Here is a 27,117-nt window from a genome sequence, read left to right as displayed (position 1 = left end):
GTGATATTGTTACATTTGACATATTATCATTCACTATTGAGAGCTCATTCGCATCTTAATTACAACTGGTTTAGTTATTAGCTCCTTTTTGAAAGAGGCAGTCTTTTCTGTGTATTGTTTGAGAGATCACATCATTATTTAATATGACAACAGAAATGGACTACAGCTCAACTAATCCGGTAAAAAGACAAAGGCTTGAGCCACTCAACGCGGATGCTAGTTGGCGTGTTAAATTGAAGGCTATAGAAACAGCTGATAGAGCTAAAAAAGCCGAAGGAGCTAAAGCGAGTCAGCTGTTTCAAAACGGCAATACTAGTGGCACAAACAACAGCGTTCGGGAATACGAAGTGATAGATTTAACTTCAGATGATGATGAGGTTGGTTCACCTGCAGTTTCCGAAACTAAAAACGTTTATCCTATAAAGATAGATCAAGCAGTCAAAAACGAAAAGAGCATATATCTCGATAGTGACAATAGTGACGATGAAATTATTATCCTAGGCGAAAAGAAAGTGACAAACAATGTGCTTAAGCCAGAACCCCTAAATGGTGCAACTGTCCCTAGCATGCAATTCAACGGCTCAAATTCATCTCCCCAAAATGGCCTACAGAGTATACAAGGCAGCGACAACATTGTCCGCCCCCTTGCCCCAAACCAACCGATAATGCCAGGCTCGTTCAATACACCGGCACCTGTACCGCATGTGGGAGACAACTTTGCCCAAATCACTCGTGAAGAGTTGAAACAAAGGGAAACAGAAAAATTAACTGAGTTTGGTAAATTAGAGCAAATAAAAAGAACACTAACAGCTCAAATTCAACGTCATCAACAAGAATTCGAGGTTGAAAATCAGCGAATTACGATTGCACGATCACAACTAAGTCAAGCCAATAGGTTAGGGAATCATGCGTTAGTTGAGCGATTAAGAGTGGGTATCACGAAAATTAAACGAGTAATGGACACTGTGCGCAATAACATAAATGCATACCAACGTTCGCTCGAGCCTGTTGAGGCGAGTATACTCACTGTGAGAGGGAGTTTGTCAGGTATTGCGAACAGATTGCGTACAGCTAACCACCAAGCAAATGCGTCGTTTAATCCTTACGAGGCACAAATATATCGAGATGCGCAAACACATGGAAGCTCTTCAAGAGAACCCGATGTTGATGTTTCACATCTATTGGATAACATAGTGCCTGATGAACAATTGCAAGAAGGTTTGGCACCAACGCCACCCGAAATGGCAATCAAGTTGTTGAAGCACCAAAGCATAGGACTAGCTTGGTTAAAGCGTATGGAAGAGTCTAGGACTAAAGGAGGCATTTTGGCCGATGATATGGGGTTGGGAAAAACTGTGCAAGCATTGGCTTTGATTATTGCAAACAAGTCGAAGGATTTTGAGAGAAAGACTACATTGATTGTGGCTCCTGTTTCTTTACTACGACAGTGGGCGGCAGAAGTGGAGTCCAAATTGCACCCATTGTGTAGCTTGCGAGTAGGTATTTACCATGGGGAAAATAGAAAGGTAATGTCTACTTTCCTGGCCTTGAAGAAATATGACATTGTGTTGGTATCATATGGAACCATTGCTTCTGAATGGAAGAGACATTATGCCAAGGAACTAGATGAAAACAGGCTTGAAGGAAGAGGGTTCCTACCAAAGAATGGTACTGGAGGTACCGAATACGACTCTCCATTATTTGCCTCAAATTCTTTATTTTATCGAGTCATATTAGACGAAGCTCAAAATATAAAAAACAAATTGGCAATTTCGTCAAAGGCCGTTTTGTATTTGAAAGCTGAATATAGGCTATGTTTGACAGGAACGCCCATGCAAAACAAGATCGAAGAGTTGTATCCCATTGTTCGTTTTTTGAAACTTAGGCCATATTACATTGAAGACAAGTTCAGGGCCCTTGTCTTACCGTTGAAATCAAAGTCAGATGAATACGATGATGTTGACCGGGCTCAGTCTATGAGGAAATTACAAGCCATGTTGCGTTCAGTGATGTTGAGGCGAACCAAATCGTCTAAAATTGATGGACAGCCTATTTTAAACTTGCCCGAGAAACATATAGTTTCCGATTATGTGGAGTTGGAAGAAGTTGAAATGTCATATTATAGAGATATTGAGTTGGGAGTTCAACGACAAGCAGAGAAGATGATGAGTTCAAATGATAATAGTTGTATGTTTACACTCTTGCTAAGATTGAGACAGGCATGTTGTCACCAGTATCTTGTTGAAATTGGAAACATAAAGACTGACCAACGGCATCAAGCTGCAGAGACTACTTTGAAACTCGACTGGAGAAGGCAGTTACGAAATGTAACGGAATTGACTCCAGGTCAGGCTGCTAAAATAAAAGAAACTGTTGCGTCTTCGGCTAGTAGTGAACTCACTTGTTCTTTTTGCTATGACGTTGAAGAATTAAACAACTTTGCTGTATTGGGAGATTGCGGTCATTTAGTTTGTCTATCCTGCATTGATACATTTTTTGACGAGCACGCAATTGATGGCACTGATTCTAGGGATCAGGTTGCCACATGCATTGATTGCAAATCTGCAGTGAAATATTCAAATACTTTTGAATACACCATGTTTGAGAAATTTTCCATCAGAAACGAAAGTGCATCAGATGTCGAGGAGTTTTATAAAGAGCGCCAACGGAGTAATAATTTGTCAAACATGTCCATAATTCGCGATTTAACTGCAAGGGATCAAGGGTTTGAACCTTCAGCTAAAATTGAGAAATCAATTGAGCTAATTAGACAAATTCAAGAATCTAACCCTGGGCAAAAGATTATTATTTTTTCTCAATTTGTTACCTTGTTTGATTTAATGAAGTTGGTTTTGGATTATCAAAAGATCCCATTTTTGCGATACGATGGTTCGATGTCGATGGAGAATAAAAACACCGTTATTAAGCAATTTTATCAAAATGATGCTGATGTTTTATTACTTTCTTTACGTGCTGGTAACGTGGGGTTAACATTGACATGTGCCAATCATGTGATTATAATGGATCCATTTTGGAATCCGTTTGTGGAAGAGCAAGCTATGGATAGGGCTCATCGTATTGGACAAGAACGAGAAGTTCATGTTCATCGCATACTAGTCTCAAACACGGTTGAGAGTCGTATTATGGAACTTCAAGACAATAAAAAGCGATTAATTGGAGATGCTCTCGATGAGAATGAGATGAAGTCGATATCGCGTTTGGGAAGGAGGGAGCTTGGTTTCTTGTTTGGTTTGAATGGATTGACCGAGAGAACGACATAATAACGACATTTAGTTCAAATTTTGATTCTGTTTATGTATTGTATAGATCTATATCAGTTTATTTCATTTGTGCTTTTTAATCTTGCTCATGTTTCGAGTCCAGTCTTTCTCGAGAATCAATTCATGTTTATAGCATAATTCAGCCAAGAGTATCGGTTCAAATTCAAACTGATAAGCGGATAACGATTTGCATAAATAAATCAATTGTAAGATTAATCCATCAATCGAGTTTTTCAACTCCAATTCTGATTCAATTGAATTTGCCGATGCTGGAACAACGATATGAGGCATGCATGTAGTAAATTCACGACACAAGTTCATGGCCAAGGTGGTGATGAATTGATTTAGCAACAATTTGTTGGTTTCATTTTGGAAAATTGTGTAATATACATGGATTGATGAATAAATGTGTTCACGATAAACTTCAACAAATCTTTTCAAGTATGTGAGTTTATTAAATTTGAGAATGGGTTGTAGACTGGATAATTCATTAATGATAAACTTGAATCTCGAGTTCAAGTAGATGACATGCAAGGATTTGTCATTAACAGTTTCCAATTTACTCAAGATTTGGAATATTTTAAGTATATGATTTTGTTTTAAATTGGTATTAAGTAACTTGAGTAACCCTTTTAGCATGACTTGCAATTCGATTTCAACTTGATCGGAAATAGTTCTAAACAATTGTAATTTGGGGAACCTGATAATTAACGATTTTATGAATATCGAAATCTCCAAGCTCTCTTGATAATTACCTTGCAAGATACAAAGCCGGCATAGGGTTGGAAGTTCCAAGATATCCAATACAGTGTCAATATTCGACAAAATCGAGTTTTGCAGCGACTTGTTGTATTCACTCGGGTGAAATTTGGAATCCATATGGATGCTTTTCTTCAATGAATCAACTGTTTTGGGATAATCATTAATCAAGGAGGAATTTATGTCATTAAGATCATGATTGATGTCAATAATTAGGTCCTTGTGTGAATCTGTTAATGAGCTCAATTCTTTATTGATCTGATGCTGTTGTAAATCCAATTCCGCAATCTCTTGGGTTACAGTTTTGGAATTGGTGGCTGTGGTGGTGAACGTTTCTGTTGACAACAATTCATCATTTATTAGTAGGTCTTCGAGATATTTTTCCGATGATTGGTATAGCTTGAGATCGGTATTTAAAGCATTTCTGTGGGATTCGTCGACGTCATCCTTTAATGCTTCTAGTAGTATCAGTGACATCTCTCTGGTGAGAAACAGTATTCTACTCTATGTCTTTCTAGTTGGTAGAGTTGGTAGAGTTTGTTTTTGGTGATTTCTTTGAGGGAATCATATTTGATCGTTTGTACACGACATTTTTTTAATTATTTCGACATTAGCTAAGCCAAAAGAATTGATACAAAACAGCAAACACTACAAGAGATAGCTAACCAACATCCAGAGCACTCCACCAGCCATGGAAGGAATATTCTTCAACATTGATTATGGTTACGTTGAGGCAGTTGTGAGGGGGTATAGAAGCGGTCTTCTTACTGCCAATCAATATGTCAATTTGACTCAATGTGACAATTTAGAAGATCTTAAACTACAACTTTCATCAACCGACTATGGTAATTTCTTGGCCAATTACTCTGGTCCTTTAACCACATCAGTCATCCAAGAGAATTTGAATAAAAAGATTTACCAGCAATATCAGTATATCAGAAGTCAATCAAGTGGGAAATTGACGAGATTTATGGAATATATACAATATGCATACATGATTGACAATGTTATATTGATGATCACTGGAACCTTGCATGAAAGAGATAAATCAGACATTTTGAAAAAATGCAATCCATTGGGATGGTTTGACACGTTGCCAACGTTGAGTATTGCCACCGACATTGAGAGTTTATATTCAACTGTTTTGATAGATACACCATTGGCACCATTCTTTAAAAACTGTGTTTCTGCTGACGATTTGGATGATTTGAATATTGAAATTATTAGAAACAAATTGTACAAGAATTACTTGGAAGCTTTTATGGCTTTTGTTCAAAGGGAATTTGATGGGCCAGATAAGGAAATAATGACAAGATTATTGACATTAGAGGCTGATAAGAGGGTGATAAATATTGCTTTGAATTCAATTAATAACTCGCAGCTTTCAATTGATGATAAATTGAGCTTGTTCCCAAACTTGGGCCAGTTGTATCCTACTTATCACTTGGAGTTGGCTCAAACTGATGATTACGAACAATTAAAGTTGATTGTTGAAAATATTGGCGATTTCAAGGAGCTCTTCAGTGAAAGTGCCGATGGTAATAGAAGTATTGGTGACGCCTTTTACTTGTTGGAGTTACAATACTGCAGAAATGCATTTACGCAACAGTTTACCTTGAGTGCTGTGTATGCATGGTTAAAGTCGAAAGAGCAGGAGGTGAGAAACATCACTTGGATTGCTGAATGTATTGCTCAGAACCAAAAGAGCAGAATCGAAAACTATATTGCTGTTTATTAAGAGTGTTTAAGTATAAAGTTATAAAAACAATGGTAAGTTACTTGATCTTTCTTTTTTCTTGGACCCAATTTGTTGGCGACTTCTCTTGCTTCCATTACTTGTCTCATGGGCGCCCGTTGTTGTATCCCCTTCACCTGTCCGCTTAAATGAATTTATCAACGGCTCGTGACCCAATCGAGGTATATTCATCAAGGGTGGTTCAGCTTGCTGTGTCTGGTTTTTACCAGCTTGATCCATTTCATCTTGTAAGATCCAATCGATTAAATGCTCATCGTGGTCCAATTCTGTCATGTTTATCGTCAACAAAGTGCCTGGGTAACTACTTTGCTGATGATTTTTGCAAATCAATTGGATTGAAAAGCATCCATCGGCATCTTTAATAAACTTGCATTTAGAACTCAATCGTACTGCTTTGAAGATTTTGTAAAATTCGCCAAACTTAAACTGAGATATGATATGTTGATATGAGGAACTAACGGTTAATTTTTCCATTATTGATTTCTCATTCGGGAAGATAAGCTTTGACATTCCAATAGATCCACTACTTATAAAGTTTAGTATACCATCAGCACAATAAATAAATAGAATCTCAGTATCGATTTGGTATAAATCTTGTAATAAATTTGTCAATACATCACTTTTGAGCATGATTTCGAGTACGATATTTTCATAATTGATTCGCGAAGCTCCTCGTTGCTCATTTTCAACTAATTCATCTTCGTCTATGTAAAATGTGTAGAAATCTAGTCTTTCGGATATGTATGTGTCTTCAAATTCGATAACCAATGGGTACCCATCACCCTTGTACGTAATGGTACATGAGATAGATGCTTCTGATTTCATGGTATTTAGTACCGACGTAAAGCAGTTGGCTATAAGATTAATATCAACTCCTAGTCGTAGTTCCAAATCTGCATTTTCTTCACTTATGCTCTCTTGATCTGATGTCAAATTATACTGGCTAAATAATCCAGAGTCAATATTCACATGAACGTTGATTGTGTAATTATAAGTTGAATATATTGTAATTCCACTAGATTGTATGGTCACAATGGCTTGATTGTTGATGGATATTAAACTCTGAAACACGTCCGAAAGGTGAGCAATTTGATTTGTGGTTGCTGAGAAGTTTACTTGAGGTCGGGGTCTCCATGTGTTTTGTCTAGGTAGAGATAGGTTTAAATCATTTCGTTGAGAAGCTATTCCATGATGCTCTCCTCCATCCTCTTGTGATGATTGGATAAAAAGAGACATGTAAAATAAATGTCTTATCCACTAATGAAGGTACCACACCAGTCGCGTATTAAAGTTTTATTAGCAAGCACGCTACCATGTGTACTTGACAAAATGGAGATTTGAAAGAGACTGTTGCAAGTGAAAACAGGAAGGAGGGGTGTTTGAATATATAACAAGAATTGCTACCATAGTTTAAATGCTAATGGTATGTCTATCTTTCTATCATAGCTTAAGACCTTGAGTCTTTTCGTACTTTTATTTGTTCTTAAAATTTTGCCAAACTCTTCTCATAGACAAAGCAGACTTAGTGAGGTCTTTTCCTTTGAATTAACTTTTTACTGCCTCCCTTGAGTCTACTCTTATGAACTATATTTACCGCTCTACTATACTTTCCAGCTGATGGCACTTCATGGAAAGCATTCGAAGGTTTTAAGGAAGTCACGTGTTTGAATCAAGAGATGAATCCAAAACAAATAACGCTACCATTTACTTGCCAAGAATTTAAGACATCACAATGAATGAAAACAATTGGGTGGACTGGTCTACAACGTCCAACCACTTTGAATACTGAAAGAGTTTTTTGATGGTAATCTAGTTCTAGGAAGAGTAAAAATTCAGCTTTGGATATATTCACCTCACAAGATGATAACTACTGCAGCTACGTGAATAATGTATGCTATTTTGCAGCCGTTGATTCCAGAACCGTTAAAGTGAATGCCAAGATATTAACAAAGGCGGGCTCAAAACAATTCTCTTGTCAGATTAACATAAGAACATCCTCATTTGACTATTATCCGATTCTGCTTAGACCCTTTGCATCAGAATAACACGGCTAAAGACAATTTAGATAGATATGTGATGACATATATTTTACTCTAAAGTGGTACTCCGTCTTTCCTATATACAGGTGTAGTTAAGTTAACTGTAAAGCAAATTAAATTAAATTTAATTATTGTGAAACCTCTTTTGGTTTATTTGTGTTTTTACCCACGCATATCAAAAAAAAGAAAAAGAAAAATACATCAAGAATTAACAAATGACTTTTTAACAACAAATGAGTAAGAAGACTTAAACAGTTACCAACTCATCCTCAATTTAATACATTTTTATATTCAGTTTACAGTTAGAACTCAAGATCCATCAAGAGTCGTTGGGGGGAATTACCACTATTAGAACAATTTTTTTTTACATTTATTGCCTTTATTTGATGATAAGAAAATAAAAAACAAAAAAACAAACCCTTAATTTTGACACATATTAACCAGAACATATAATAATAATAACAGTACATACACATGGTGTGGGCTCAGCTAGAAGTGACAACACCTCATATAGCTTATGCGTGTGTTGGTATATTCAGCACTTTGTTCTCCCTAGTGTCATTATTTGTCAAGGAACGATTGTATATTGGTGAAGCAACTGTTGCCAGTATCGCAGGACTTATCTTGGGGCCGCATTGTCTTAATTGGTTTGCACCCACGACCTGGGGTAATTCAGATTTGATAACGTTGGAGATATGTCGAATAGTCTTGTGTATTCAGATTGTGGCTGTTTCGGTTGAGTTGCCGAGAAAATATATGAAGAAACACTGGCTATCAGTAGCCATTCTTTTGCTTCCCGTAATGACAGTTGGTTGGTTGGTTGTGGGACTCTTTATCTGGGCCTTGATTCCTCATTTCAGTTTTAACGATGGCTTGTTGGTCAGTGCTTGTGTAACTGCAACTGACCCAGTACTTGCAGCTGCTGTTGTTGGTAAAGGTAAGTTTGCTGAAAGAGTCCCTGGTCACTTGCGTAACTTGTTATCTGCAGAGTCTGGCTGTAATGACGGAATGGCATTTCCTTTCATCTACTTATCTCTCAACTTGATTGCTCATTCAGGACATGGTGGAGAAATTGTAAAGGATTGGATATTATTGACGATTCTATGGGAATGTGTCTTTGGATGTGTATTGGGAGTTGTTATTGGCTACGTTTTGAGAAAGCTTGTTGAATTTGCCGAAAGCAAGAACTTGATTGACCGTGAGTCGTTTTTGGCAATTTTTGTATTTATCGCCTTCAATTCAGCAGGAATCGGATCCATGTTGGGTGTCGACGATTTATTGGTGTCTTTTGCTGCAGGAACAACTTTTGGGTGGAATGGTGCATTCGCAAAAAAGACTGAAGAGTCACATGTCTCCACTGTTATTGATTTGCTTCTAAACTTGTCATTTTTTGTCTACTTTGGTGCTATTATCCCATGGCCCCAGTTTAACGATGGTACCATAGGATTGGATGTTTGGAGATTGATTGTCTTGTCGTTTGTCATTATATTTTTGAGAAGATTGCCAGCAGTTGTATGCTTGAAACCATTTACCCCCGACATTAAAACGTGGAGAGAGGCATTCTTTTGTGGCCATTTTGGTCCTATTGGGGTTGGTGCTATTTTTGCAAGTATATTAGCAAGATCCGATCTTGAGGGTTATTTCACAGAAGAGGAGACTCCTTTAAACGAAGTACCTGGCAAAGGCTTTCCTCATGATCAGTTGCTTGTTACTATCTGGCCACTTGTGTGTTTTATTGTGATAACATCCATTATCGTGCATGGCTCCTCTGTGGCGGTTTTAACACTAGGCAAGAGGTTGAACCGAATGGCCATCACCATGTCATTTACAACAACAAACGGTGAAACAGGTGGTGGTGGTTCAAACTGGATGCAAAGATTACAGAAACTCGATAGGGCAAACACTTCATTCTCGTTGCATAGAGTTGACACGATGGCTCCTGATGAAAAAGAAGAGCAGGAAGGTGCACAAGATCAAAGTCAACTACCCGAGACTAGTGGTATCAAAGTACGTCCCGCTGGTGGAGCAAAGAGGAGAAAGAAGAAGCGGAGAAATCAAAAACAAGGGCTTATCCAGAAAACCTTGTCAAGAGTCACTAGCGGTGATGAGGAAGCACAGCAGACAAGACATAGACCACACCAAGAGGTTTTACAGTTGGGTGGTGGACCCCAGCATACCCCTACAAAGAGCACATCTTCTTCAGAACCCGAAGTAACGGCAGAAGTGAAGAATTCGTCGTCATCTACAGAAGGAGAGCACTTACTTGATCCAAATGAAAAAATATCTGGTAGACTGGAGTACGGTGAACGCAGCAAACCAGAGACACCAGTTCCAACATCAGCGTATCAAGAAGGAGATAAGATAATTATAGAAGATCAATTTGGTGAAATTATGGATAATCTTACGTTGGGTAAAAAGGGAGCGATTGCTAATAAAGGGAAGAACCAGGAGGGAGGTACCTCACTATCTGGTGTTGAGGAGCCACAGCAGCATGAGAGAGATGAAGAAAGGGAAGATGAAAGTATTCACTCGGCGGGATCGTTGGAGAGACAGCTTTCTCAATACTCTAATGGGTCTACCATTAAGAGCCAACCATCAGAATCCGACAACGAACAAGGCCCCGGCAGGAAAATGTCCCCCTTACATAAACGGTTATCTCGCTCAGCATCTCGACGCACGTTTTACAGAAAAGACGACCCTAATAAGAAGAAAGTTTATGCCCATCGTATTGACAATATTATCACCATTGAGAATGAAGATGGTGAAATCATAAGAAGGTACAAAGTTAATCGCCATGCCTCCACGTCAAATGCCACCCCAAACAGATCAAGATCATCCACATTGGTTGGTAAAATGAAATCGCTTGTAGGAATCAAACCTACAACCACTGCTTCTTCACAAGCCACTAGTGCCGCTGATCCAACTGTCTCAAGCCCCGGTGTGCCACCGCAGGTGAATGTCACTGATTTAGAAAGCGGTACGCATCATAACATTCTCATTCCCCAGGCTGAACGCGATCCACATCCTGATAGTTCTAAGCTTGATAAGATTGAAGACAAGATTGCAACTATTTTAGAAACAAAGCATGAAAAGGGACATCATTCGGCGATTAGGAAGGCATCTCCACCACCACCGGGTCCTACCGCACATGATGCAATTGAGGAATTTGATGATGAGGATAGTACTGAAGATAATGAGTATGATGATCTGGACGAAGATGAGGAAACCGAAGTTGAAAAAAGAAGAAGATTACAAGCATTGGGTAAATTACCGACTACCAATCGTGACCAGAATGACGAAGAGTGATTTATAGACCCCCCCCCCCCCCCTTGTGTTGGATAACGTATACATATACATACATATATATATATATATATATTTAAGTATTTTTAATGTTTTTGCATACTTTGTTAAAGCTTTTTAATTGAGACCGAGGTTGCGGCTCCATTTCTAAAATGGAAGACAGAAAAAAATTTATTCGTGTGGGGAGAGGGGAGGTTGAAACAGTACAACTTTCCTAGTAGAGACCAACCACCTAGTTTTCAATAGAAACCATGCCGCCGGTAGCAAATCCAGTACCTTCAAGCACCACACAGCCATTTACCTCCAACAGATTTGTGGAAAGTAACTACAAATTAGCATTGAAACAATTCATCAACAAGAACTTTATTGGATCTTTCAAACTCATTCATGACGTTTACTACACCTCGTTTAACGAGTATAGGCAAGGCACCGTTTCAGAAGATTTGCTCATCAAAATCGTCAACTTGTACTTGGTTGTTGTTGGGGTATGTCTAAAAAACAATACGCTTGATCAAGTTCTGGACAATGCAGCTCGTAACTCTTTCACTAGCAACGAAATCATCAATCAAATCAAATCAGTATGGCTTGAGCTTGATATTCCTTATGAGATTAAATACAACATGCAGCTCGTTTACATATCTAATCAAGACTTGATTCGTGACAAAGAAGCGTACTTGCGCGAGTTGAAAAAGTGTTATTTAAACATTGATACCGAAGATAAATACGCCAACAGGTTGCTTGATTTGATTAAATTTGAAATTCTACCCCAGTTCAACCAATACGAGGAAAGCGAGAGAATAATTGGCGATAATGAAGTAGAATTGCTGAAGTTACACCAAATCAAAAGTGAAAAAGAGGATTTTTTGAAGAAATTGAAGCAAGAAAAGATCCAAGCGGAGAAATTGGCCAAGGAAACTAAGGACAAGGAAGAAGCAGAAGCGAAAAAAGCAGCAAAAGAACTGAATTTGAAGTATAGTTCTATTAAGGAAATCATCAATAATTACAAGAATGAAGATAGTCGAGCACCGGTAAAGAATTTGGACCAACGCCAACAAGACCAATCGCAAAATTTAAAACAAAAGTTGACGTATGTGTTGAATATTACGAGAAATTATCTTGCCAAGAACTCGCTTGTGTTGATTGTGCTAATTGTTTTGGTACTTGGGTCAAGCAGGTACTTGAGAAATGCAAATATTAGAGACAAGGTTGTTGAAACGATAAAGATGGCGTTCAAGTTTACGTATGTATAGCAGAAGTGTAGTCTAGTAATATCAAGTACGGCTGTTGCATATGGGGTATAGTCCCTTGTGTCGTATGCTCGTTCACATTCCGCGTTATATATAATCGTCGGTAATATTTTTATTTCTTTTTCACAACCACAGTTTTCCTAAAAGTATACATCACGCCAACTGAAACCATGACAAAGTTGTCACAATCTGAGCAAAAAGGGATGTGGGTAATAGGGTACGGGTCCCTAATATTCAAGCCTCCCCCACTCGTTGCCTTAAAAATAGTCGGTTACTTACAAGGCTACATTCGTCGATTTTGGCAAAGTTCAATTGACCACCGCGGCACACCATCATCACCAGGCCGAGTTGCCACACTCATTTCACTCGATGAGTTACAAGATGATAGATTTTTCCATAATGATTTACACACTTATGAATTTCAAAATGGCGATATTATCGATATTGACCATCTGATTACCAATTTACAACCACAAGATTTAAAAGTTTGGGGTTGTGCTTATTACATATCACCGGAAAATGTCGATGAAGTTAAGCAGTATCTAGATATACGAGAACAGAATGGGTATGAGTTGAAATTGGTCAAATTTTATTTCAAGGATGATGCTGAATCGAGTAAAAAAGTCCCCGAGGCTGACCGTAAAAGAGATGAGTTTGGCGAATATATTGAAAGTCTGATTTACATTGGCGGGTTAGATTTAGAAAGCTTTATTGGTCCTGAACCAATTGAAGCAACAGCCAAGATTATCAGGACAAATGTCGGGCCCAGTGGTAAGAATAGTGAATATCTAATCAAGTTGACACATGCAGTGCGTGAGTTGAGCTGTCGAGATTATTATTTAGAGGACTTACTTAAACTAATAGAATAATAGAATTAATTTTTGCCAAAAATAAAACTCTATGCATGACATTATACGCTTTACTTTATCCTAAATTTATAAAAGCTTCAGCAGCTTGTTCAATCATTCGAGCTAATCGATCGATTTGATCTTGAGCTTGATCAAAATTATGATCCATAATCTCCGAACGGATATTTGGAAACGTATTCCACTCGAAATCATCTCCACTTTCGGGTGCCAGGAAAGGAACACCAAATAATGCATTGACATAGCCCGATCGCTTTGGTTGAGCATCACGTCCTATAAACTCTTCATTGAACCTGAGCATATTGTCATTCCATGCCCATCTTTCCATTGCCAACATAGGTGGTTCTGCACCACCCGTAGCTGTAATCATCGTTTTCCAATCGTTGTGCCAGGTTGAGTACTTGATACTAACTCTTTTCAATATATCCACCGCCAGCTTCAAACCGTTGTAATGCAAAATTGGTTTCACATTCATGTTTTTCGTTATTGAATCAGCAAATCGTTCCAAATCTTGAATGTAGCCTGGTAACAGATTGGATAAATCAATGAAATTATAAGGGATGAATGGGGCTTCTGCGAAATCAATAATCACGCGAGACAAAAGCTCAACCAATTGCACATGTTTTGCCATGGATCTATCAATGTCCCAACTCTCAAAATTTTCAAACGTATCATAACACGAAGTGGATGGGTAATTCTTACCTTTGTATTTCACCTCCATTGCGGGTATATTGACCAAATTAATAAAAGGAACATAATTTTTTTCCTCCATGAAATCGTTTCCAATTGATTTCTTTTGGTCCGAGAAAAGTTGCATCAAAGACTTGCCACTTTCATCAAGTCTCACTTTGGATAATGCTTGATTCAATGTATCTTTCAAGAATGGATGGGCTTTGATTTGAAGTTCATCACCACTGACCAAATCACTCATGTCAATGTACAAATATCCTTCCTTCCTCAACGCTTCCTTTCTGTTTTCGATCCATTCTGTAGCTCCTGCCAAATTGTATTCGGTAGCATCAAATGAAACAAAGTATATGGATCTTGAAGGAACCCATTGGTACTTTCTCTGCAACGAGGTGAGCATTTTAACAAGTTCAAGAAACCCTACTGTTCCCGTGTTGCTGCCCATTGTTCCATAGCAGGCAGAATCACGTACAGAACCAACTATAATTCCCTTTTCAGCTTGTTCCCTGCCTTCGATAGACCCAACAACATTCCAAAAAGGATGAACAGGTCGGTTAGTGTTGGATATTTTCAATTGCAAAGCAGGCGATGAGCCATCCCCACTAGCAAAATCGTCAAATGAGTAACCATTTTTCAACTTCTTAATCAAAGTTTCACCATCTCGCCATGAAATTGGAATTGTAGGTACCCTGGGCGTTGTTTCAGACTTGTCCCAAGAAAGTCGCGTAACAAAACCACCCTCCGACGACCAGCCCGGTGTGAGAATGTCACCAGGAGACATTCTAGTCAAACCCACATTCTCTCTTTGTATAACATCATCCACCTCCGTGTTATCGGCCAATTGAAACTTGGCGGTGATAAAGACGACTGCTTTGGCACCATGTTTCTCGGCCATAAGGACTTTATTTCCTTCGGGCACATTTCCGCCATATTTCACCAACAAGATTTTGCCGTTTGTGTCTATTCCATTATCTTGCAATTTTTGAAAATCTTCGGACCGGCCGTAATTCACATAAAGGTATTCTCCTTTAACAACATCAAGCGTGTTTAATGCATTGGGGTTATACGCGAGATGTTGCATATCCTTGCTATGCTTTTCGTTTAATTTTGCTTCAAACGACCCATCAACTAATTTGAGAAACGTGTCTTTGCTGCTGGGATAGTTTGTAAATGATTGAAACTCGTTTAGATAGACGTTATGTAGTCCGTTGTTTTTCATATACTTTTCAATATACCTGGCAAATGCCAAGTCACCCTTTGACCCCGTAATATGGGGCATAGAAGAAAAATATTCTAAGTTTTCCTTCATTGACTTTGGATCAATAAATTGACGGGCAGAATCAGCTAGCTTATCAATGTCGTAAAACTTTCCTCTGGCAAACGCACCAACATTGGCTCCCGTGATTGAATTGCTTGCAGTGTACTTCGACACCCCAAATATTAGAAGCATCATAATAAAAACATACAAGAGCCTCTTTACCACCAATGGATTTCCCACCTTCAAAATCAGTCTTTCGTACTGCATGTGCAAAAATTTGTATCCCTCATATATCGGATCGATCATCCTACTAACAGGATGTATTAGGCGAGTGTTGACGTTGTTGGCAAACTTTTTAGAAAATGCTTGAGCTCGGTTGAATAAACCACTAGGCTCGTCTAGCGGCGCATCCTCGATCTCAAATTGTTCTATTGGTACTGATGAAGATGAGGATTCGTGTGGGAAGCCATACTGATCACTGTCATACCCCTGCCCGTCGTTAGATTCAATATAGTCGGGTGGATTCAAAGGGAGTTCGTCGTTGCGCAAAGAAGCCTCTGTGGCGAGTCGTTGATATTCGTGTTGGCGCATAATTGGTAATGTGTGATGGGAGGCGTAGCTGTGTGAAAAATAATATCTATTCTTTTCTTTTCTTTTTCTTCTTCTTCTTCAAACGATGACTGTATTAAGTCGTGAAAGGAATGTGTGTGGCTAGAAATTAAATGAAATGAAATGAGTGGTTGTTGTTTAGTGATGACTACAAAGCACGAAAGTGTATTACAGAGGGAGATCTACGTATATTTTATTTGGTGTATTGGGAAAAGAAAGAAAAGAAAATATCTCAGTGTTTATATGCAGTATGTCTATTTTTAAAACTTTCGCAGCTAAGCCTTCGCTTTTAAACTTTTGCAGTACCACCTCCCTTCCCCCTCCCTTATCTCTGTACCATCGAGTAAGACCAAAACTAGAGTTTAGGATATCAAATAGAATTCATTTAACTTAAAGGAATGTATTATCTATAATTATAGCATATACAATAACAAACATATTGGTGTCAATTAGCTCATTTGGTCCCACTTAAACATCAACTGTCTATAGCTTTGCTGAAGCATTTTCTCCATCAACGACACTATAAACCTCGTACTCAAATTTAGCTATATATGGAACAACATACTCATCCATGTAGGGAAATACCTGCACCGCATAAAAGCCACCAATTCCATTTTTAAAGTCAATCCAGTACAGCAAGTTTGCCAATCCGCCCCAGTACAAAGTTCCCAGGGGTCTTCCACTGGGTAATTTATTGGCATTGTATGCGTTTCCAGAAAGGGTCCATCCATCTTGTTTCTTATCAGGTGCATCATCATCAACAAAATTATGGGCCAATCCAATAAATTCCAACTCGACATTTTCGGGTAAATGGTTCTGCACCGCGTACTCAACTGTCTTTTGCGATAGGATACGTTTATCCCCATCAGGACTGTACCCAAAATTTAGCCAAACACGCATAAATTTCAAGTAGTCGCCAACAGTTCCGAAGCAACCTTGGCCTCCTAGATCCAAGTTAGGGTCCAAGGGCAAGCCAAACTTTTCCTGCAACTTCAACGATGCGTCCTGTTTCCTGTAATGGACTCGGTTCATATTGTTATAATCCTTTTTATGAAACGTGCATGAAGCCATACCAACAGGGTCAAAAATCTCCTTCTTTAGAAACTCGCCCAATTTCTGACCCGATATCTTTTCAATAGCAAACCCCAACCAGTCAATGCTGTAACCATACATCCAGTTAGATCCTGGCTCAAAAACTAATGGTGCCTTTTTCAAAAAAAACTCAAGTGTGGGGTTTGAGGCATCCAATTTTGGTTGTCCTTTTGTGATCAATGTAAAATAGTCAGGGTGAATAAATCCGTAGGAGAAACCAGCAGTATGCGTCATCAAATGCCGAGCAGTAATTTGAGTTTTTGGTGGTTCCAATGGCTTCTTAAACTCACCTGTTTTTTTATCAATGATTCCTGGTTCAAGAACCCCAACTGATGAAATTTCAGGGATATATTTCGACACTGGGGCATCTAAATCTAATTGGCCTCTTTCGTACAAGATTAATGCACCCATAACTGTCATTGATTTAGTACAGGAAAACAAGGCGTACAAGTGATCGTTGGTTGCAGGCTCTTTGGTGTTGAGGTTTGTGACTCCCTTAGTGTTGAGATAGACTGTTTTATCCTTTTGTGTTAGACCTATAGTACATGATGGCGCAACAAGAGGTGGATCAACACCTTGGTTAAAAGTAGTTACCTCAGTGAGGATTCCATCAAGGGGTCCTTTCAACTTATCAAGGTCACGGCTGAAAAATTTCATATTGGTTAAGTGGAGTGGCACTTGATGTAAAAAAAATGACAATCCAATCAAATAATAAGTAAAAGTTTAGAAGATATCCTTTATATGTGAGCTAAGGAAAAGTTGAATCTAATGAGTAAAAGGGGGGGAAGAAAGTGAAGTTGAAAATATCCAAATATATATATATATAGATAGATAGATAGATAGATAGATAGATATAGATATAGATATAGATGTATACATTTTAACCCTGGTGATATAAATTGAGAGATTGTTGGGGTTATAGACACTTGGCATACAAATTGTTCTGTTTTTTTTTTCATGTGCACTTCTTTCTCCACATTTTATCTTTTGATTAATTATAAGCGGGTTTTATTGTCTTGCTATATCCAAGCGTATGTGCATTATTAAATACTACCACATCATAGAATAATTACAAAAGCGAAATAGACACTGTTATACCCGAATGTCTCAACGTATTCACAGTTTTTATAAGCTAGTGTGACAACTGAAATTGGAGTTACTGAGGTTGAAAAACACAGATTCTATATATATATGTATATATATATATGTATATAGAGCTATGTATTCCTCCTTGTTTTAACAGCACTACATGAAACTGTGGTACTTACTATTATTACACTACAGTAGATAGTTTTCATTGTAGGTTCTTCTCTCTTCTGTGATAAGATTTGTCACTATCAAAATCTAATTGTTTTATTGTTTTTATTTCCTTTTATTTCTCGTTTTCAATTATTTTTTTGCAACTTTCTATCAGAATATCAAAATAGTCAAAAAGTATGGATTTTTACACTCTATTTTCTTTATTTTTTACAAACCACACAGAGGCAAACAGATTCAATTACATTTCTGTTAATAAGTTCCCAATAATAAAGCAAATGTCATCATTACAGCTACTCGTTGTGCTTCTAAGCGGAATACATCTCATATTGGCAAACGTACATCCAATCACGATTCATGGTCACTACTTTGTCAACAGTGTCACCAAAGAACCAGTATGCAAATAAATAATAATGCCCAGAATTGAGGTTATTTAAAAAGCTTATACTAACAGAACATCACTAGTTCTATATAAAGGGAATAGACTATCAACCAGGAGGATCGTCGGCAGTTTCCAGTGTCAAAGATCCATTATCAGATCCTGTTCAATGTGCAAGGGATATAATACTATTCCAGGAGTTGGGCATCAATGTATGTATTACTGGGTAAGGAATTGCAGTTGCATCCAACCCATACTAACAGCAATCATTATTATATTAGACGATTCGAATTTATTCGGTAAATCCAGACTTGAACCACGATAAATGTATGACAATGTTGGCAGCAGCAGGGATATACTTAGTACTCGATGTCAACTCGCCGTTACCCAATCACCACTTGAACAGATACGAGCCTTGGACTACTTACAACTTGTTTTATTTTGAAAATGTATTCAAAATTGTGCAGCAGTTTTCATCGTACAACAACACATTGGGGTTTCTTGCTGGAAATGAAGTAATCAACGACCCCATATCGGCATCGGTAGCTGCACCTTATATAAAAGCAGTAGTTAGGGATATCAAAAACTACATCAACATTCATTCGCCTCGACCCATACCGGTTGGGTATTCAGCAGCTGATGACTTGAATTACCGAATTTCACTTGCTAGATATCTCGAATGTGCTGACAATAACTTGATGGAAAGTGTTGACTTTTATGGGGTAAACTCCTATCAATGGTGCGGTGATCAGACTTTTTACAGCAGTGGATACAACATTTTGGTCAACGACTATAAAGGCTACAGTAAGCCTGTGTTTTTCTCCGAGTATGGTTGCAACGAAGTGTTGCCGAGAAACTTTGACGAAGTTCCCGTGTTGTACACAAATGATATGATTGACGTTTTTAATGGTGGATTGGTTTATGAATTTACTCAAGAGGCAAACAATTATGGATTGGTGGAAATTTTGCCCAACGGCGACGTTAAACTATTACGCGATTTTATGCAATTGAAACAAAAATTTGACTCGATACCAGAATTGGATTACAACTTTATTATTGAAGCTATGAAGGAAAATGCAAAGGAAATTCAAATGCGTATTAAACAAACGCAGTCAACCATTCCTCGATGCCAAGACCTGTACCCCAACTTGGACATTTCGAAAGGTATTCCCGACACAATTGTCGAAGTTATGATTGACACTGGCGTAAACGTTGAACGAGGCAAATTTGTGCACTTGGACAAGAGTGAATTGCATACTAATAACGTGTTTTTTCAACCAAATGGTGAAGTGTTTAATACACTTTATGAAATCGACATAGTGGTTGACTTTGAGACTGACGATGTGAATACCAACGACAAGCAGCGACTGCAAAAAAGTAGTACGTATAGTCCTCACGATACGAATGATGCGGAACGAACAGATAAGGTTTCAGATCCAGAGCTGCACAGCGAGCAAAAGCAACAATTTCAGAAAGAGCTTCACGGAGGGGAAGATAATCATGACAACGAAAATGAACACGATGAGGAGAAGCCCAATGTGATTGTTGAGACTTTTCACAAAGTCACCGATTCAGTCAAGAATTTTTGGACTAGTATATTTACCTAACTAGTACGTGAAATCATTCTCCATGATAATATTGACATCAATACTAATATACCCCTCCTCAGCATCATGGCAAAATAGCTATAACTTGTTACAATTGGTATCACTTTGTCTCCTTTCTCTAACTGTATTCTGAAATAGTATATAGATCAACAAGGTCATGCAGTTGTATTTTCAAATTGTTCTCCTGCAACTCCAACGGTTTCAAGAATATTTCCCACTCTTGAGGAGTCAATGTTTCAACCAACTTATCCAGTTGCTGCTTTTTGAATCCACATTTCTTGCAAGTATTTACTCTAACTGGCGTCTTCTTCAATAATATGATCAAGTTAGGCACAAAGGAGACATACTTCATAAACGTCTCAAAGTTGTTAGTTGGAGGTTCAATCCACGAATCAATGTCTTCATGTAAATTATCATGTTTGAGATAATTGAATAAATCAAAATTTTTCAACACAAGAGTTCTCAAATTGGCATAATTTCCTTCTCCAGAACATAAGAGACGGAAAAAGGGATTGAATTTTGTAAAGTTGAATTCCCCATTTGTGTAGAATACAGTGGATTTTAAGTCAAGAATCAAAGTGTTGAGTTTGTTATTTAGTTTGACCAAGTCAATCAAAGATAGTTGCATTGAACTTGTAAGGCCTTGTAATTCCAAACTCGAGACATCTTTGAATAATGGACTTGGTGCCTTAATCTTTTTAATTGAATACGAGCACGATTGAAAGGTAACCTTTTGGACTTTGATATCAACATTTATAGGTTGATCAATAATGAAATCAATCAAGTGCAATTCACGAATCGTGTCAAAATATTCACAAAATAAAGACAAGTGTATATCCTTTAATGGGATGGACCATCCCGATTGCGGCCTAAGAACCAATCGATCTAGGCTCCTTTTCCGTTTTGGTGCTTTCCGCTTAAACAAACTTGTGGATGTCTTTTGTTTATATTCCAAAGGGAATGCAAATTCAGGCGCAATTTCAGTAAACTGCATGCATTTCAATCCATACGCATGAGAAAACAAAGTTCCTAAAGTAGAAATGAACCCTGTATAGCTCAAAGTGTCAACCGTGCGGCTGTTTGACTCTACGGCATAGCTCCCGCCTATATTGATGCTCTGACTCGACGATTTTTTAATTTGAGGATTAATGAACATGACATTCTCGAGGTAGTTGATCTTATTACTCACTTCTCCCGTTAAATGCTGATGGGCAAATTTGAAAAATTCTGTCGATGTGTGGAATTGAACTTGCCGATATAAAAAGTACTTGCAAATGATTTGGTAAAAGTGGCTGCAAGTTCGAGCCATCGGTAGCAATGACTGTCCGTCGTTGTGAAGTGAGCCAAATATTCGTAGTTGTATCTCTAATGGTAATGAATGCAAATGGGTTACTGGATAAGTGACTGCCTCTTTTCTTTTGGGAAATCTATTGTTCAGCTTGCGGCCTATAAGTTGGTACTTTTTCATTATATGTGGGGTTTAGATACAGATGACCTATGATGATGCAATAAATGATTTATACAAAAGCGTATGATGTACGTTGCTTGAAGGTTGAAGTGCTCTTGAAGTGATTAATTGATGATTTTCGAAAGAATAGAAATGAGCGGTGGCTCGATCGAACAATGGGAAGATGCACGATACACAAAGTCTTTATCACTCTTGCCGAGTCCCAGTTAAAGTTAGCTCGACCGCCTCGCTTTTTAAACCAACAATTTTATACCTTTTTCGAACCCACAAAAAGTCCTTTATAAACCTTACTGCATATATTTCCATCTTAGGAAGGAGATTCAAGTCGTCGACAACATACATTTTCTACAAATTAGTCACAAACAAAGATAAAGACTATTACATTGTTACGTTACTTACTTCTATGCACACACCCACAAGGCATTGTTAGTCTACCGACGCAATTTCGTTCTCATTTCCTCATAGGCTTGTCTCAACTGAACATATCCCAAGTGTATTTTCCCAATAAAGTGGTCGGCCAACCGTCTGTCATTATCTAATCGAGACAAATACGCGCCACATCCATCACACACTTGCAACTTTTGCTGTGATGTTTGACCGACGTTTTCAATAAAGTTTCTTGCTTGTTTACTGGCAATATCTCTTTGCTTTGACTTCTCATTCAATTTTATTGACAAATCAATAATTTTCAAGGTCTGGTCATTATCCTGACTCTGATTTAGCTTGATCAAATAGTTTAGTTCCTGAATCATCAACCCAATCTCTATATCTAGTTCGTCCAAGTCCCTTGTGATCTGGGAAATCTTTGCCTTTTCCTCTGGTGTATGCTCCAACCTCTTTTGTGCTATTGATATGGTTCGATCAAGATCTCGTACATACCTTTGTAGGATTTCGAAATATTCAGCTTCCATTTCCGGAAATTTTTGACCCAACTTCTTGGTCTTGTACTCGTACTCCAATTTGTGTTTCTGGAGATGTAGGCTTGGACATTTCCCCAAGTCTGATTTAGTGCCTACAAATAGGTCATGGGGGCAAATGCCCACTACAAATGCCTTGCAGACCTGTGGCGATGTCATATCTGGATCGCGGTAATGTCGTATAGACAGCAGCTGTGAATTTCTTCCCATAAGCTGCTCTATCTGCCTTCGCTGTTCTTCCGCCATTGTGTCCTTTGTGATAAATCGATGTACTGTGTGATGTGTTTAATCGAAGAAACTTATTTTTATTGCAAAAGTTTTTTTGTTTTATATATACTTCGCGGGTTCTACCAAGAACTTTGATATATTCTCTACACACAACTGTAAGCTACAAAAGTTACTTGCAAATTTATATAAACAAGAGCGGACTTTGCAAAGTTAGTCCTGTTTGCCTGTCTTTTCTTCAGTCACTTCGACTTCTTTAAAGCCTTCAGGTTTGAGATCGCCTTTTCCAATCTTTTCCTTTGAGACATAACCTAATGCACTTAATCTCTCAGGCAAGATAGGATGTGAATAATGGAATGATGAGTACAACCAGTCGGCATTCATACTTGACAAATTCTTGTTTGACAATTTGATCAATGATCTACTCAATTCTTCAGCGTATCCACAATCAAAAGCATACTTATCAGCATCATACTCGTGCTTTCTTGACACCAAGTTTTGCACAAAAGTTAACACACACTCCAATGGTTGTAAAATGTCACCAAAAAGCATGAGACTAATCAAAACTGGCTGCTCTCGGTAGAAACCAAACGAGGTAAACAAAGATTTGTTGTTGACGAATACTGAAAATAAGGAGAAAATGATAAAGAAGTGAACCTGTTGCATAGCAAGCATTTTAGGAATATGATTCAATCTCCAATGGCCAATCTCGTGCGCCAATACTGCAACCGTTTCTTCAATAGTGTTATGCTCGATCAAGGTGTCAAATAAAACAATTTGCTTACTCCAAGGCAACCCAGTGAAGTATGCATTTGAATGGGAAGAGCGCTTGGATCCATCTATAACCTGTAACTTTTGTAAAGGGAATTCCTGTGACGCGGCCAACGACTCAATGGCGGTCTTTAGTTCACCCTCTTCCAAAGGTGTAAACTTGTTAAACAAAGGCATAATCAAAGTTGGAATTATTGTCATTGCAACCAAGTTGATGAACAAAAAGAATCCCATCAAGTAGAAGATAAATGAGTTACCAAAATAGTCAATAATCTTCAACACGCCGGCAATCACTGGAGATCCCAAGAAAAAGAGGAGGCCAATTCCTTTCAACTTGTCTGAGATCCATAATCCTATAGTTTGCTTGTTAAAACCGTATTTTTCTTCCAAGACAAAGTTACTGTAGTAACTCAAAGGCAAGCCAACAATGGTGCTTAACACCTGCGAGGTGAAAACAAATATGATTGATTGAGTGATGACCCCACCCATGAACTTAGGCAAGAGAAACCCGATAGCGCTCATTATTGCACCGCTTTTGGACCAAAGCTTAGGCAAAAAGTCAAAGTGTAAAATGGCCAAGTTTTGCAACAAACCAAAGGATGATGAAAAAATGGAGAATTTCGCCTTTGAACGGGAATACTTCTGTGACTTGTCAAATGTTGATTGGTCTACCTCGGCTTTGATCGATGCTGGAGGCGATTTGTTCTTCAAAACTTGGTATTGTCTATAGTCGAGATAGGTTTCAAACACATATTGACCAACTGTAAATCCTGCGATAATTAACTTCCAATTAATTTTGGGGCTGTCAAGAAACGACAATGGCTGGAGGATATTATTAGTACTCTGTCAACTCTCATGATAAAGATGGTTGTATACATACGTCCACAATTGAAACCATGATTAAAGGATGGAAAAATGTGTGCTGTTGTTGAAATAATTTTTGTCGCTACTTAAAAATAGCACTTCCACGTCCACTACCAACTCCATACAGGACAGTTTCATACAGGACAGCCACACGTCTACAACCCATGCCCGACTATACAGAAGACACATGCCTACATTACACCCTTAGTTCTTCTTCAACATTTATTTCTTTTTTGACAGTCTAAAACCTTAGTAGATATGAATATATATGTATATGCTATACTTTACCTACTGATGCACTTATTTAGCTTCAGCAGCCATCTTTTCAGCCTTGGCAACAGCATCTTCGATACCACCAACCATATAGAAAGCGTTTTCTGGCAAGTTATCGTACTTACCTTCCAAAACTTCCTTGAACGATTTGACGGTTTCAGACAATCTGACTAACTTACCGGAAATACCAGTGAAAACTTCAGCAACAGCGAATGGTTGAGACAAGAATCTTTGAATCTTACGAGCTCTTTCGACGGTCAATTTATCTTGTTCAGACAATTCATCCATACCCAAGATAGCAATGATATCTTGCAAGGACTTGTAAGCTTGCAAAGTTTGTTGGACACCAGTGGCAACATCGTAATGTTCTTGACCAACAACAGCAGCATCTAACAATCTTGACTTAGAATCCAATGGATCGACAGCTGGGTAGATACCCAATTCTGAAATACCTCTAGACAACACAGTAGTTGCATCCAAGTGAGCGAAAGTGGTGGCTGGAGCTGGATCGGTTAAATCATCAGCTGGCACGTAAACGGCTTGGACTGAGGTAACTGAACCCTTCTTGGTGGTGGTAATACGTTCTTGCAAAAGACCCATATCAGTGGCCAAAGTTGGTTGATAACCGACAGCAGATGGAATACGACCCAACAAAGCAGACACTTCGGAACCGGCTTGGGTGAATCTGAAAATGTTGTCAATGAACAACAAGACATCTTGACCTTCTTCATCTCTGAAGTATTCGGCAATGGTTAAACCGGTCAAAGCAACTCTAGCTCTAGCTCCAGGTGGTTCGTTCATTTGACCGAAGACCAAAGCGACCTTAGAGTCACCTTCCAAGTTGATAACACCGGTTTCCTTCATTTCACGGTACAAATCGTTACCTTCTCTAGTTCTTTCACCGACACCGGTAAAAACTGAAAAACCACCATGGGCTTTGGCGATGTTGTTAATCAACTCTTGGATGAAGACGGTTTTACCGACACCGGCACCACCGAATAAACCAATCTTACCTCCTCTGGCGTATGGGGCCAACAAGTCGACAACCTTGATACCAGTTTCCAAAACTTCGGCAGCAGTGGATTGCTCAATGAACGAAGGTGGTTCAGCGTGAATTGGGTTTCTCTTTTTACATTCAATTGGACCTCTTTCATCAATTGGGTCACCAGTAACATTGATGATTCTACCCAAGGTACCTCTACCAACAGGAACAGAGATTGGGGCACCAGTGTCAGTGACAGAAGTACCTCTAACTAAACCTTCGGTACCATCCATAGCAATAGCTCTGACGGTGTTTTCACCCAAATGTTGAGCGACTTCCAAGACCAAGTCTTGTTTACCGTTCTTCAAGGTCAAGGCGTTCAAAATAGCTGGCAAATTTCCTTCTTCGAATTGGACATCAACAACGGCACCAATAACAGCTCTAAATAAAGTTTTGTTAGTATTACGTACAGTAGTCGGTGGAGTCAGATTTGGATCAATGTTCCTATTCGCCGACAGTTGGAAATTTTTCATGGACGTGTACTGCGGACGAAAAAAAATTCCATTTCACTTCAACCATCGTGGCGACCAATCAAAAGACAGATCAGCACTGGCAACTTCAATTGAATCATGTATGGAAAAGTTCATTGATCGGAGAGTGACGACGAGAAGTATTGCCAATTCGTAATTAAAATAGCAAATTCAGGTCCCCCCTCTTTACCCGCTCCCAAAACTGATCCAAGACCGATGTTGCGCCATTGATCATTGGGCAGACCAGTCAGTCCCAATGATTGATTGCTAATAGTCAATTGATCCAACTGTAAGCTGTAGAATTGACCTCAATGCCAATTTGATGCTGTTTAGACAATTAAATTAAAAACATACCTGACTTTACCATCAGCTGCTTTGGCAGCAGTAGCTAAAGATCTGGTGCTCAATCTGGCTGCTTGCACAGCAGTACGTGAAGTAGCATTAAATAATCTTGGCAACACCATCGTTATAGTTTGGAACAACTTTGGCTATTTGATGGTTAATGCTTATTCAAATATTGTTACTGAAAAGTCAAAAGTGAAATATAGAGGGAAAAAAAATTGTTGAAGCTTTAAAGTCGTTGATAATTTTTTTTTTCGGTACCACTGTACACACACACACACACACACGCATAGTGTAACTCTTTTTTTCTCTCTCTGCAAAGACTAATTATTATTGGGTGGTTGATGTATAAAGCGCTACCGTCTTTTCTTACCAATGAAATAAATTTAAATTTATTTTGCCGGAAAGAAAAAACGAACAGCTCAGCGATTAACCAATGAAATTAGGACAATGGGTCGTGCATAAATTTTCAACATTTCTAATAACCGGGGACACAATTCATTATACAAAATACAGTCCGCTACCAGCTGAACTTTTGCAACACAGACGGTTGTTCAACTTCGCCTTCTACCGGAGTCAGAGTGGATCATGAGTGAGAGACTCAA

The 27,117-nt window shown here is 38.4% G+C and overlaps 12 protein-coding genes across 12 annotated transcripts; 4 read left to right on the top strand and 8 right to left on the bottom strand. All coding sequences in view use genetic code 12, as the record gives it.

Annotated features, from left to right (window-relative positions):
* Nucleotides 1-143: 143 nt before the first annotated feature.
* On the top strand, nt 144-3,281 carry CANMA_005137 (translocase; the record flags this gene model as incomplete). The annotated part of the gene is made up of 1 exon (XM_051817487.1): nt 144-3,281. One exon carries the CDS (start codon nt 144-146, stop codon nt 3,279-3,281), a length of 3,138 nt encoding a protein of 1,045 aa, XP_051669269.1.
* Nucleotides 3,282-3,344: 63 nt separating this feature from the next.
* CANMA_005136 (Golgi transport complex subunit) lies at nt 3,345-4,517 on the bottom strand (the record flags this gene model as incomplete). Its single annotated transcript, XM_051817486.1, has 1 exon — nt 3,345-4,517. The coding sequence occupies one exon, from the start codon at nt 4,515-4,517 to the stop codon at nt 3,345-3,347; it is 1,173 nt and encodes a 390-aa protein (XP_051669268.1).
* Nucleotides 4,518-4,731: 214 nt separating this feature from the next.
* CANMA_005135 (H(+)-transporting V0 sector ATPase subunit d) lies at nt 4,732-5,778 on the top strand (the record flags this gene model as incomplete). Its single annotated transcript, XM_051817485.1, has 1 exon — nt 4,732-5,778. The coding sequence occupies one exon, from the start codon at nt 4,732-4,734 to the stop codon at nt 5,776-5,778; it is 1,047 nt and encodes a 348-aa protein (XP_051669267.1).
* An 18-nt stretch (nt 5,779-5,796) lies between these two features.
* CANMA_005134 (uncharacterized protein) lies at nt 5,797-7,032 on the bottom strand (the record flags this gene model as incomplete). The annotated part of the gene is made up of 1 exon (XM_051817484.1): nt 5,797-7,032. The coding sequence occupies one exon, from the start codon at nt 7,030-7,032 to the stop codon at nt 5,797-5,799; it is 1,236 nt and encodes a 411-aa protein (XP_051669266.1).
* A 1,277-nt stretch (nt 7,033-8,309) lies between these two features.
* Nucleotides 8,310-11,141, top strand: CNH1 (Cnh1p; the record flags this gene model as incomplete). Its single annotated transcript, XM_051817483.1, has 1 exon — nt 8,310-11,141. One exon carries the CDS (start codon nt 8,310-8,312, stop codon nt 11,139-11,141), a length of 2,832 nt encoding a protein of 943 aa, XP_051669265.1.
* Nucleotides 11,142-13,309: 2,168 nt separating this feature from the next.
* On the bottom strand, nt 13,310-15,787 carry CANMA_005132 (putative zinc metalloprotease; the record flags this gene model as incomplete). Its single annotated transcript, XM_051817482.1, has 1 exon — nt 13,310-15,787. The coding sequence occupies one exon, from the start codon at nt 15,785-15,787 to the stop codon at nt 13,310-13,312; it is 2,478 nt and encodes an 825-aa protein (XP_051669264.1).
* A 501-nt stretch (nt 15,788-16,288) lies between these two features.
* Nucleotides 16,289-17,554, bottom strand: CANMA_005131 (uncharacterized protein; the record flags this gene model as incomplete). The annotated part of the gene is made up of 1 exon (XM_051817480.1): nt 16,289-17,554. The coding sequence occupies one exon, from the start codon at nt 17,552-17,554 to the stop codon at nt 16,289-16,291; it is 1,266 nt and encodes a 421-aa protein (XP_051669263.1).
* Nucleotides 17,555-18,432: 878 nt separating this feature from the next.
* Nucleotides 18,433-20,140, top strand: PHR3 (1,3-beta-glucanosyltransferase; the record flags this gene model as incomplete). The annotated part of the gene is made up of 3 exons (XM_051817479.1): nt 18,433-18,549; nt 18,620-18,745; nt 18,815-20,140. The coding sequence occupies 3 exons, from the start codon at nt 18,433-18,435 to the stop codon at nt 20,138-20,140; spliced, it is 1,569 nt and encodes a 522-aa protein (XP_051669262.1).
* Nucleotides 20,141-20,258: 118 nt separating this feature from the next.
* Nucleotides 20,259-21,608, bottom strand: CANMA_005129 (uncharacterized protein; the record flags this gene model as incomplete). The annotated part of the gene is made up of 1 exon (XM_051817478.1): nt 20,259-21,608. One exon carries the CDS (start codon nt 21,606-21,608, stop codon nt 20,259-20,261), a length of 1,350 nt encoding a protein of 449 aa, XP_051669261.1.
* Nucleotides 21,609-22,039: 431 nt separating this feature from the next.
* Nucleotides 22,040-22,771, bottom strand: EXM2 (Exm2p; the record flags this gene model as incomplete). Its single annotated transcript, XM_051817477.1, has 1 exon — nt 22,040-22,771. One exon carries the CDS (start codon nt 22,769-22,771, stop codon nt 22,040-22,042), a length of 732 nt encoding a protein of 243 aa, XP_051669260.1.
* A 192-nt stretch (nt 22,772-22,963) lies between these two features.
* On the bottom strand, nt 22,964-24,419 carry STE24 (zinc metalloprotease; the record flags this gene model as incomplete). The annotated part of the gene is made up of 2 exons (XM_051817476.1): nt 22,964-24,343; nt 24,402-24,419. 2 exons carry the CDS (start codon nt 24,417-24,419, stop codon nt 22,964-22,966), a joined length of 1,398 nt encoding a protein of 465 aa, XP_051669259.1.
* Nucleotides 24,420-24,685: 266 nt separating this feature from the next.
* Nucleotides 24,686-26,634, bottom strand: ATP2 (F1F0 ATP synthase subunit beta; the record flags this gene model as incomplete). The annotated part of the gene is made up of 2 exons (XM_051817475.1): nt 24,686-26,144; nt 26,525-26,634. 2 exons carry the CDS (start codon nt 26,632-26,634, stop codon nt 24,686-24,688), a joined length of 1,569 nt encoding a protein of 522 aa, XP_051669258.1.
* Nucleotides 26,635-27,117: the final 483 nt, after the last annotated feature.

This window comes from Candida margitis (assembly GCF_024628925.1).
Source record: "Candida margitis strain CBS 14175 chromosome Unknown scaffold43, whole genome shotgun sequence".
In the NCBI taxonomy this organism is placed as follows: domain Eukaryota; kingdom Fungi; phylum Ascomycota; class Pichiomycetes; order Serinales; family Debaryomycetaceae; genus Lodderomyces; species Lodderomyces margitis.
This window is presented reverse-complemented; position numbering and strand designations above follow the sequence as displayed.